This window comes from Pleurodeles waltl, chromosome 2_1, assembly GCF_031143425.1.
Source record: "Pleurodeles waltl isolate 20211129_DDA chromosome 2_1, aPleWal1.hap1.20221129, whole genome shotgun sequence".
In the NCBI taxonomy this organism is placed as follows: Eukaryota; Metazoa; Chordata; class Amphibia; order Caudata; family Salamandridae; genus Pleurodeles; species Pleurodeles waltl.
The window spans coordinates 350,317,738-350,330,641 of NC_090438.1; the positions used below are offsets into that span (position 1 = coordinate 350,317,738).

The window sequence follows — 12,904 nt, forward strand, 5'->3', positions numbered from 1 at the left end:
CACCCTGCGAGCAGAGGTGATAGCGACCAGAAAGACAGTTTTGAATTTGAGGAGCCACATGGGACAATTATGTATTGGCTCAAAGGGGGTACACATTAAGTAAGTAAGTACAAGATTAAGATCCCACTGAGAAATGATGAACGGAGTGGGAGGAAATAAGTGGGTGAGCCTTTTTAAGAACCTACTCACAATAGGAGATTAAAAGAGTGAGGGCTGATCAGGAAGCCTATGAAAGGCGGAAACGGCAGACAAATACCCTTTAAAGGTGCCCAAAGCAGAGCCCTGCTGGTCTAAAGAAAGAATGAACAGAAGAACCTCTGACAGAGGGGTAGAAAGGGGGTCAATAGATTTGTTGGTACACCATGCCACAAATTTATTCCAACGACAATCGTATACAGTTTTAGTCAATGGACACCTGGCTGCCAAGGTAACATTACAGACTTCGGGTGGAAGGGCAAATGCCGTCAACTGTTGCCGCTCAATCTCCACGCATGAAGGTGAAGGTTTGACAGGTTCGGGTGGAGAACCATCCCCTGCTGCTGTGACAGAAGATCCGCCCGAAGAGGCAGTCTGAGTGGAGGATCTATGGACATGCTCAATAGCTCTGGATACCACACTCTTTGAGCCCAGTCCAGAGCCACCAAGAAAACTTGGGCCAGCTCGTACTTGATTTTCTTGAGAACTCTGACCAGAAGAGGGATAGGCGAGAAGGCATAAAGGAGGCCAGAGCGCCACTTGAGACGAAAAGCGTCTCTGAGAAAGTGCCGCCTTGGAAACTCCAATGCGCAAAAGAGCCAACATTCTGCGTTCTCTGCGGAGGCGAACAGATCTAACCAAGGCCATCCCCACTTCAGAAAGAGACCTTGCGCCACCTCTGGATGGAGGCTGAGTTCGTCTGCTCTGGCGTTGAGAGAGCCCGCCAGATGTTGAACCATCAGGGTAATGCCCTGATGTTCCAGCCATGTCCAGAGGCGTCGTGCCTCCTGACAAAGGGTTCAGGACCCTACCCCGCCTTGTTTGTTGGAGTACCACATGGCGGTAGTATTGTCCGCGAACACCTGCACCACTTTCCCTTTGAGAGAGGGAAGGAATGCTTTTAACGTAAGCCTGATCGCCCGGAGCTCCAGCATATTTATGTGGAGTCCCGACTCCGCCGGAGACCAGAGGTCTCTGATCTTCATCTCCCCATGTGGCCGCCCCAACCTAAAAGTGACGCATCTGTCACTATAGAGAGATCTGGCTGGGGAAGGGAGAGGGATCTGCTGTTGACCCAATATGGATTTGTAAGCCACTACTGCAGGTCTTTCGCAGTCCCCTCTGAGATCTGAACCATGTCGGAGAGATTTCCCTGATGCTGCGCCCACTGGAACTTCAGGTCCCATTGCACAGCCTGCATATGCCATCTGGCATGTGTTACTAGCAGGCTGCAGGAAGCCATGAGGCCCAGCAGCCTCAGAGTCAGTCTCAACGACACCCAAGACGGAGGCTGAAAGATTGGAGTCATAGCCTGAATGTCTTGGACCAACTTGTCGGGAGGATAAGCCCGAAATTGCACTGTGTTCAGAACAGCTCCAATGAAAGGGAGCATCTGAGAGGGAGTCAGGTGTGACTTTGGCACGTTTACAGTGAGACCAGCTGGTGCAGGAGGTTTACCGTAGTCTGAAGGTGGGAGACGACTGTCTGGGGTGAAGGCGCCTTCAACAGCTAGTCGTCGAGGTATGGGAAGAGTGAGACCCCTAACCTGCGCAGATGAGCTGCAACCACCGCCATCACTTTCGTGAACACCCGAGGGGCGCTGGTAAGGCTGAAAGGGAGCACGGTAAACTGAAAGTGCTCGTGACCTACCACGAATCGTAGGTAACATCTGTGGGCATGCAGGATGGGGATGTGGAAATAGGCATCCTGCAAGTCCAACGCTACCATCCAGTCTCCTGGGTCCAAGGCAGAAAGAACCTGAGCCAGGGTGAGCATTTTCTTTGGAATCAGAAATTAGCAGGAATAACAACCACAACCTACTTCTGGCACAGGGACCCTTTCTATAGCTCCCTTGACCAAGAGAGCAGCGACTTCCTGGAGGAGAAGTACCAAATGATCCTCCGGAAGATGATGGAAGGATGGTGGCACGTGTGGTGGTGCAGATTCGAAATGGAGGGAGTAGCCCTTCCGAATGATCTTCAAAACCCACCCGTCCGTGGTGATATGTTCCCAGTGGGGCAGTTGATGGCAGATCCTGCAATCAACTGGGTGGAAGTGAGGGGACGGACTAGGAGGGTTTGGAGGCTGCAGCGGGGGCAGAGGTGGACTGGACAGATCTCTGGCTCCCTGTCTCACAGCCACGTGGGATTCTGCGTCCTCGGCCACGCATAGGCTGTCCAGCGTGCGTGGCACGGTGGCTGGGTAGAGGACACGACAGGGCACCCCTTCTGTGTCCACGAAAGAGACTAAAAGTGGACTGTGGTGGGCGTGTGGCAGAGGAAAGACCAATGGACCGAGCCGTAGCCCGGGAGTCCTTGAACCTCTTCAAGTCAGAGTCCACTTTGTCTCCGAAGAGACGGGTGCCATCAAAGGGCATGTCCATGAGTAACTGTTGGTCATCCCCCGAGAAGCAAGAAGTGTGTAACCAGGCGTGGCGCCGTACGGCCACCAATTTCAAAACTAATCTGGCTAGAAAGTCGGTCGTATCCACCCCACAACGCATAGTGAACTTTGCTGTGTCTCTCCCATCTTTTGTTGCTTGGGAGATGATAGCACTGGCCTCCTCCGGGTTCTGCGTCAGGATTTGCGCAATCGTATGCCACAGGGAGTGGGTATAACGGCCCAAAAGACATGCAGTGTTCACAGACTGAAGTGCGAGGCAGGAGGAAGAAAGCAACTTCTTGCCAAATTGTTCCAGCCTTTTGGATTCCCTATCCGGGAGGGCGGAAGGGAACACGCCAGAAGAAGAGGAAGCCTGGATTACAAGACTCTCAGGCGTAGGGTGTTGGGACATAAATTTTGGGTCGTTCGGCGCGGGCCGATGGCAGCATGATATTCCTGTTCACAGGAGCCCCTGTGTTGGGTTTGGACCATGTACCCAAAAGGACATCAGTGAGGGCCTCATTGAATGGGAGAAGGGGTTCCAAAGTAGAGGCCCCAGGCTGAAGCACCTCTGTCAGGAGATTAGACCTGATTTCCACAGTAGGTAGCTCAAGGCCAAGGACCTCAGCTGCCCTACTGACCACCATACTGTAAGTAGCTCCCTCCACCGTAGCCACTGTAGGAAGATACAGCATGCCAGTGTCAGGAGAAGTATCCAGACCACAGGCTTCGCCCAAATCCTGTGCCCAGTCCATAGCAGGGTCATCCTGGTATTCATAAGGGTCCAAAGACTCCTCCAATTCCTCCCCGTATTCGTACCCATAGGAAAAAGGGTCCAAATATGACCTCTGGGGAACAGGGCCCACCAAAGCCGATGGCGGCGCTGGCCGACGCCGCTCCGACTCCGAGTCGTTGGGAATAAGAATTGGGTCGACGTCGATAGTGGGCACTACCGACGTCGGGAGCATCGACAATCAACCCGGCGCCGGGGAAGGTCTCGAAGGTGCGACCGAAGTCGGTGCGGATCCGCGCATGGATCCGAAGGCGACCTCGGTGGCCGGGGCCGAAGCCGCCGGCACGGAACCTGAAGGCCCCTCAGCTGAACCCCTTGGGCCCGAAGGCGCTGTATCGGGGTCGGCCCACCCAAAGATGAGGCGCATGGCCTCGTAAAACTCCTTAAGTTGGGCGGGGGTCGCTCTGGCTCCAGGAAACTCAGGGAAGTGCGGAGTCGACCCAGACGCAGGCTCCGAGGATGGAGGCCTAGTGCGTGGATGCTCGTCCTGTGTCGCGTCGGCCGAGCGACGGGGTGAAGTCGGAGAGCGATGGGACTTCTTCAACTTCTTCTTCTTCTTACCTTGACCCGATGACTTCGAAGAAGACGAGTGGTGAAGAATCAGCGACCAATCTTGACATATTCCTCTCGAGAGAGACCTACGCGGAGTCGAATGCCGGCCCGCCATTAGCTTTAGGGACCGCTCCCTCAAAGCTTTCAAGTGCATGGCCTGAAACTCTGAGCACGACTCCGGGTCGTGGTTGCGCTCGAGGCACCACAGACAAACGCAATAAGGATCAGTCACCAACATCATCCAATGGTAGTCCTCACAAGGCTTGAACCCGGTCTTCGGGGACATCTCGATGCACCAATGTCGTACCCAAAAAACCTTGACAAAACAGTTGAATTCGGCCAAAAAATAGCCAGGGTAGCTCTCTCCGGATCAGCGTACTGCGCGGAAAGAAAAGAACTGACGTCACTGCAAGAGGGCGGCGTCTATATACTACTCCCGACGTCATCACGGTGACCACGACACCTACGGAGTTGACTGACGCCACCTAACGACGCGCAAGGGTATTGCTCGAAGAAAAATCTCCGGATCCAGTCTGACGCCTGGGGAAAAATTCTAAGGTAAGGAATCTGCAACTAGAAGTCTTTAACAGATACCCACCTTTCCTTTGTTGCCAATGAGGTCTGGGCCCACTTTGTACATGGGCATTCTGAAGACCTTGTGAACTTTGTACGGAACAGGACCTTACTGGTAGCCATTTTAACCATCAAGGTCAGGACCAGGCTAAATTCTGGAGAATCACTGTTGCTGTTGTTGCATTTTGGAATAAGGAGAAGTTGAACTGCACAAAGCCCAATACATATTTTTTCAGGTACCTGGATGCTCTGCTAGAGGATGTTGAACTGCTGCTAGTGCTTCGTAGTCGTTTTCGGAATCTTGTTCTCCTCCTTGGCTGACACTGAATAGCTAACTTGTATTCGGAGATTATATTTTTAACATAAGTCTCACATAAAGCTGATAATCGAAGTGTCATGCTGTAAATCTGAAAAAGATATATGTTGAACGTTTACTACCGGTGTTTAAAGTTAAAGCAAGAATATCATTTTAATCAGATAAAGGTTGGTTCAAGAGCGAGAATAGCTTCCACTAATAGAAAAAAAACAAAAAATAAGTAGACATTTAGAAATGACAAATTTTGAAAAGGTAATACTATGAAAACAAGTTGCTTACCTTCAGTAATATTGTTTCTGGTGGACACTCTACCCAAGTGCAGAATCCTCACCTCTAGACTATTCCCAGTCACCAAACTGGATAAAAAAAATTTCACAGCAATGCTCCAATGAGGCTATGCTTTGTCACAGTTCCGCCCCAGGAGTGAGGGAACACAGTTGGTTATAAGCCCCACCCCTGCACGCAAATGCCACTTTCTTGCTTGACTCTGTTCCGTGCTCTCAAATGTGGAGCACTAAATAATTGTTGGTACTGTCGCGTAGGCTCTCATTATCCTAATAGGACTACTGGATTTGGGCGGCAGAATCACTTGCACTGTAGGGGACTGAGTCTGAACACACTACAGGTGACATCTGTCGGCCTAATTCAGGTTTTGTTCCGGCTAACTAGTAGTGCCTCATCTCTACTGAAGAGCAGGGATGATTGGGCAACCGAGCGCATGACACAAATGACTCCTCAGGGAAATCGCGGTCACTCAGATCTCATCCGTTTCTCTCAGCTACATTAGTCTCACGTATGCAAGGACAATCAGAGGCAGAGTATAGTTCAATAAGGTTTTATTGAAGTAACTGCATCTCAGATAATAAAACATGCATTGCAATAACTAGGATGATGAATCACGACAGGATTAAAATTGTGACAAGGAGAGCGAAACATAAAAATAACGCTATCATAGTGTCACTAAGATTGATAAAAATAGCTCCAACCTAGGCTATGTTAGAGCACAGCATGTTAAGCTCTAATTCTGCCCTCCAGGTTCCCCTGGGAAGACATCATACCTGAGTTAAAGGCCTGTAGTCTACATATACAGCTGCAGCGAAGAACTCAGCAATCAGCATACACTCATGGTCATCTGTCTGGAATCTCCCTCTAACGTACATGGATCAAAGTAGCGTTTTTATAATAAAAAAGCTGATGTTCCAAGAAAGGAACCCCACGTAAGAGTGTATATGTTTCTGTGCACATTAGAGACAAAGCGTACCACTTTTGCCGGCAACCTATCTTTACTGCAGCCTTGAGAAAAGCACAGTGTGATAGAAATGTCTTGTTTATTAACGCAGTGCCGGCCTAGGCAAAAAACAGTTAGATAGAGAAAATAAAACAAGACCGCAAATGTGGCTGTTGTTAAAATAATAAAACAAAGCTGAATAAAATATATCTGGGTTAAGGTGCACAGGGGCAGTCTTAATTTCCTAAAATAATGTGTATGAAGCTATAACTAAAATGGCTACACAACACCCTCCCCATGCCAGTTCAAAGGTGGTTTAAAACCTAATTATGTATAAAAGCTACTAAAATTCATTCTAAGGAATATATATAAGAATGTTAATAATGACAAGTTAAAAATACACTTGAGCATGTATTAGAAGGACAATTAAAAAATGTTAAGTGTGGCGTTAAAAAGGCCGAATTTCAAAAGTCAGAGTCATTTTGGGAGTTGCCAATTGAATCCGGGAGAATTGAAGACAGGAAATCTTCGACTTTGGCAGGTGGTAAAGCAGGAAGTTCATCGCCAAGGAACATTTGTTTTCCAAAGCCAGAGCTACAGCCAAGGCAGCAGCCTTCCGTGGTGTGCCCAACAATGAGTTTAGAGCTGCATAATCCACAAAGTGCAACTCATAAGCAGCTTCCCGTAGCACACACACTCAATGCGCATGTCTGGTAATGAGCCCTCAGCGAGCACATCAACAGATCAGTGTTCAATTAAATTAAGCGTAGCGTAGAAAAAAAAACTTTCAGTGCATGTTCAAACGAGCCCCAAAGGCACAGAAACACGGGCTGCACACAATACAAAACCGGTCTGAATGACAGAGACCAGTCACACTCCAATTGCTCCAGGAGAGATGCTCAAAAGTACTGTATCATACGTTCACGACAGAGCTGCCCTGGTGGAAGCACTTTCAGTCCTCGTTGTTTCAACGGGACAGCCATTGTGCAGAAAAAGTAGCAATAGCAAAATGCCACCTATTATAGCCAAAGTTATCGTAAATCCCCTGAAAATACTGGAGAATACAGAATGGAAGGAGAAGGTGTGAACGAAACCAGATCCAACAGCCTTAATGAAATTTGTGATTCCAGTAGTACTGGACTGTAAGGAAATGCCTCCTTGGCATGGTTACCCCCTGACTTTTTGCCTTTGTTGATGCCAAGTTATGATTTGAAAGTGTGCTGAGGCCTGCTAACCAGGCCCCAGCACCAGTGTTCTTTCCCTAAAACTGTACCTTTGTTTCCACAATTGGCACAACCCTGGCACCCCTGGTACCAAGGGCCCTGATGCCAGGGAAGGTCTCTAAGGGCTGCAGCATGTCTTACGCCACCCTGGGGACCCCTCACTCAGCACAGACACACTGCTTGCCAGGCATAGGTAAGTCACCCCTCTAGCAGGCCTTACAGCCCTAAGGCAGGGTTGCACTATACCATAGGTGAGGGTATAGGTGCATGAGCACTATGCCCCTACAGTATCTAAGTAAAACCTTAGACAGTGTAAGTGCAGGGTAGCCATAAGAGTACATGGTCTGGGAATCTGTCAAACACGAACTCCCCAGCACCATAATGGCTACACTGAAAACTGGGAAGTTTGGTATCAAACTTCTCAGCACAATAAATGCACACTGATGCCATGAAGAGAGTCCAAGGGTTCCCCCTAGAGGTAAGATAGTGGCAAAATTTGATAATACTAATGCTCTATTTTGCGGTAGTGTGGTCGAGCAGTAGGCTTATCAGAGGGTAGTGTTAAGCATTTGTTGTACACACACAGGCAATAAATGAGGAACACAGACTCAAAGACTTAACTCCAGGCCAATCGTTTTTATAAATAAAAATATATTTTCCTAATTTATTTTAGAATCACAAGATTCAAGATTTGAAGTAAATACATAAAACACAAGGTACTCCACACGGGCAAGTAAGGACCTTTGAATTAAAGCAGTAGCACACACAGTATAGGTTAAAATGGCAATAAGCTATTTTAAAAGTGGACACAATGCAAAAATCAACAGTTCCTGGGGGAGGTAAGTATGGTTAAGTTTCTTAGGTAAGTAAGGCACTTACAAGTTCAGTTGCCTGCGCATAGTCAGCCTACTGTTGGGGGTTTAAGGTAACCCCAAAGTCACCGCACCAGCAAAACAGAGCCGGCCAGGTGCAGAGGTCAAAGGAGGGCCCAAAACACATAGGCGCCTATGGAGAACAGGGGTGCTCTGGTTCCGGTCTGCTGGCAGGTAAGTACCCACGCCCTCGGGGACCAGACCAGGAGGGTTTTGTAGAGCACTGGTGGGGGGCACAAACAGGCACACAAAACACACCCTCAGCGGCACAGGTGTGGCCGGGTGCAGTGTGCAAAGTTGGCATTGGGTTTGCTATTAAAAGCAATGGAGGGACCCAGGGGTCACTTAGGCAGGGCACAGGGGGGCTTCTCGGGACAGCCACCGACTGGGCTAGGCAGAGGGCCACCTGATGGTCCCTCCTGCACTGGAGGTTGGTTCCTTTCAAGCCTGCGGGTGCAGTGTTTGGTCCAGGCGTCGGGTTCTTTGTTCCAGGCAGTCGTGGTCAAGGGGAGCCTGTGGATCCTCTCTGCAGGCGTCGCTGTGGTGGTGCAGGGGGGGGTCATCTCAGGTTACTCACGAGGTCGCAGTCGCCTGGGAGTCTTCTCTGCAGTGTTAGGTTCTCTGAAGCTCGAGCCAGGGGAGTCGGGTGCAGAGGAGAAAGTCTCACGCTTCTGGTGGGAAGAGTGAGTTATTTAGAAGTTAGTTTCTAAGTTGCAAAAATGTTGCTGTTGGTGAACAGTGCCGCTGTTCTCGGAGTTTCTTGGTCCTTCGGTTCAGGGCAGTCCTCTGAGTCCTCAGAGGTCGCTGGTCCCTGTCGGATGTGTCACTGTGCAGGTTCTTTGAGTCTGGAGACAGGCCGACAGGGCTGGGGCCAAGTCAGTTGGTGTCTCCGTCCTCTGTGCTGGGCTTTCAGGTCAGCAGTCTTTCTTCTTTGTGTAGGTTGCAGGAATCTGATTTCCTGGGTTCCTCGAGGCAACAGCATAAAAAGAGGACTAACATTCCTGTCCTCAAAACCAACATGAAAATCAAAGAAGGGCTCCATTTCTGCCCATCACCCTGTCATAGTAAACCTTTAAAGCACCTAGACGAAAACGAACACTAACAATAAGTTACAAAAATAAGACATAGCGCTGTAGCGCAAATGGTTGTGTCAGTTCGATGTTATTTTTCAATTAAATAATCAATGTTTACACTATAAAAATACCCTGTTTCAACATTCCTACCCGAAAGTCCCTACGCCTAGAGTATGTCAGTAGTGTGTTTTTCTTTCTATTAATATATGCCTCAAGGGTATAATTTGGGGAAACACGGGTGCGGCAAGTTTAGCGGATCGTGTCCGTTTCAGAGTTGTTTGATGTGGAACTCTGTACTCCGGAGTGTTGATTGAGCGGCGATTTTGACACATAAGGTAGGATTTAATAGCTTAGTTATATGGTAAGTTAGTATACTTGAACTAGATTGTAAATTATCCTAATGATCTTATTTGAATGTAAGAAAAGATAATGTAATTAAGTATCTTATTGGTCATTTCTCTGTTGCAGGGAATTAATGTTAATTACACTCAATATTTTGTTTGGAAGCAGTGAGTACAATATTGACATATCAATGGTCAGATCAGTGGAGGAAATTCCGATGATTTGAGTTATTGTGTTCTTGAGGTAACTACAAAAAGTTGTGTTGGGGCAGGAAGCCTGTTTGGTTTCACGCACTAGGTATGGCAGTAAAGTATGTGGTTTTCAATTTACTAACGCTTGCATGGAAGTATCTGTGAAGACCTTCATTGGTGCGATTATGGCAACATTATGGTTGGCACATGATTTGCTCTCTCTATATATTCACGTCGGGTGCATGTACACACTAACATTTTGGCACTCATGATTGAGCACAGTAACTAAAAGTGGTGGAGTGGGGTTGTCCATTCTCTCAGAATTGGAAGATGTAATTAACATCGAAACTGATTGGTCGGTCCATGGTAACTACTGCTGTTTTGTATTTAGAGCATGGGAGGTTTAATTACATTGCAACAATAGAATCTCAACCCTGAGGAAGTCAACTGACGAAAACGAACCAAACTTTTTCATATGGAAGTGATGGATTAATACTGGATAACTCATTGATACAAACAGACTAATAGTGGACTACTATTTGCATTGAATTTATTTAATTTTTGACTGTGAATTGTAATGGTGCGGACGGAGGAGGATGATAATGAGTAATGAAGGACAATTAAATTTGGGAGAGGAACTTTGCTTTGATTTAAGTGCATTGAAGAATATTGGAAAAATATATTTTGTTGAAACCCCACAGACTTTATTGCAGAAGTTAATGAATGAATATTCGGGTCAATCATGATATCAAGTGTGAATATTTGGGTTTTCACCTTTCTCTAGTCTTATTACATTGCATGGTTATACAGCATCTGAAACTATAGGAGATTGTGAGTAACAGTACTGTTAATTTATATGAGTTCAACCAGTGCCGCAGCCTAGAATTTGTCCAAATTTCATTATAGACTGCAAATAAGAAGCACTTTCTGCACTGTTTTCTGGGGCCTAACAGGAAATCCTGTAAATCTGTGTTATTAGACAGGACACTGAGGTGTTCTCTAACAACATTTAGTGAGGAACTCTTCAATCATTGCTGGCATAGTTTCCCTAGATTGTATGTTGTTACTATACCCGCATGCTCAGATGACACATAGCAAGGGTCAGGCCTACTCCTTCTATGCCCCCTGTGGAGTTTATAAAACATTTATGAAACCCATTGGTATCTACTGGCCACAATAACCACCCACCAGGACATGAAAGTGAAGCATTAAATGTGCCTTTCTGGACCCATTCATCGAGCTGATCTTCAGTTGCATTGCTATATTTTTGCCATTTGTAAACTTTTGCAGGGGCAGGAATACTGGGCGCATTCAATTCATTAATTTTTGCTAGGCCTAAACAGGTTGTCTGTTGTACAGTTTAATTTAAAAATATCATTTGAAAAGGTAACAGGTGCGCCCTAAAAAAAGCTTCTTTTCTTCTTATTTGCCAATTTTTTGTTCCCCACACACTTTTTAAGTCAACCGACTTCAGCCAATATTCACAGCCTTCTATAGCTAACTGGGAAACAAAGGAATCCAAATAAATGAATTTTGTATTTGTTAATAATATATGTACATTTTTTCATCAATGGCAATTTGAAACAATATGACTCAGCATTTTTAACACTGTGCCCAGAACATTTTTCATAATATGTTTTAGAACTCCCTTGTGGTGGAGTTGGACAATGTTCCCATTGTGTGCAATTGAAAATAGTCTTTGGGGTACTTCCTCTGTGAATTAAATAGTGTCCATAACAATTATAGCAAAACGTGTCACCATACTTTTCTTTGGATTGATAAACATCCTCACTTTCAAATACAGTAAAATACTGCAAGTCAGTCATCATAAAATCAACTGTTTTTACATCCCAGTCATCAGAAACAACTCCGGGTATTATTACATCGTTCATAGAAATTTTAAACACATATGGTATTTGAATGACCTCTGTGGGGCCGTCTATATCAAATGTGACTTTATCTCAAACAATCCCATCAGGAATTGGTATAGCAGAAATGTTCACGAAAGGCAAATCTCTGCGGATCTTGTGAGAAGAAAAATGGGGGTTTAGGACCTCATCCACCAGTTCAACTGTGGATCTTTCAGGAAGGTAATGACCATGTATTAATAGAAAGAATGCAATGACAATGCCAATCAAAAGGAGGAAAGCTAATATAGTCAAGGAAAGCCACAGATAGTTCCATGGGAAAATAAAGTAATTTGTTTTAAACCAATTTATCAGCTTATGCATTTTTGGCAGTTCAGATGTAGAAGAGGCAAATGAGTCTGAAAAGGTATCATTGATGTCGGCAAAGTATAGAGAAGCAGTTTGTGTGAAAACCGGTGCCGTATTTGAAGGAGGAGAACTGGTAGGGGTCTCCCACGGTGGTACACTGTAAATGACGTCATCCGTCTGTGTAGAGGTTGAATCAAATCGATCAGCAACTTCTGTGTTACTTGTTAAAACTGATGTTAGTGGAACTAATGCAAGATCATTTTCCACCCTCCTCAAGCTTGGAGAGGTGTCAGCGCTGCTGCTCAAAACTTGTAGAGGGACATCTTGACCAGTAGTGAGAGGGATTTGGGAACTACTGGTTGCTCCTCTTGGTCTGCTGTGCATGATTGGCCACATGGTGCAACTTGACACTGTCGATTGAAACAAAGCGATTTTCCTTTAGCACCAGGCAATGGTGGTAGAATGAATGTTCTGGTACAGTGTATTCCCAGGACTGGGGCCGATGCATGATAACAAGGACTGAACTCCTTTTTCACAGCAACTGTATCACAAACTAGATCCCCAACCTTTGGAATCCAGCTGGTAGGTGTTATTGATACATCTTTAATTCCTACGGAGGCAGCACTGGCACAAGCACTGTCGTCACAGAATTGTTGAAATTCCTGAAACATTCATTTATGTCGAAAGATGTTTCTGCCGTCTCCACGCCAGGACCATCAAGATCTGAAACATACATTTGAGTTCCAAACAGGCACTTGTATGAAGTATGATCCTCCCCAGGGACCTTCTAGGCAGATTAAGTGCTCTCTGAACTCCATACAGGTAAATAAGCAAACTACGACCTGCACCTAATACTCTGGCTGTTAAGGATTGCCTTACATCTCGGTTTTGTCGCTCCACTACACTATTTCCCTCTGGATGAAATGGAGACGTGTAATGGAGCTGGAC

At 46.4% G+C, this 12,904-nt stretch overlaps 1 protein-coding gene across 1 annotated transcript in view; it reads right to left on the minus strand.

Moving 5' to 3' along the window:
• BRWD3 (bromodomain and WD repeat domain containing 3) overlaps positions 1-12,904 on the minus strand; it is a 993,456-nt gene that overhangs the window by 124,734 nt on the left and 855,818 nt on the right. Inside the window, exon 37 of the mRNA XM_069212579.1 lies at positions 4,736-4,902. Coding sequence (XP_069068680.1) covers positions 4,736-4,902 — 167 coding nt within the window. The remainder of the gene's footprint in view (positions 1-4,735; positions 4,903-12,904) is intronic.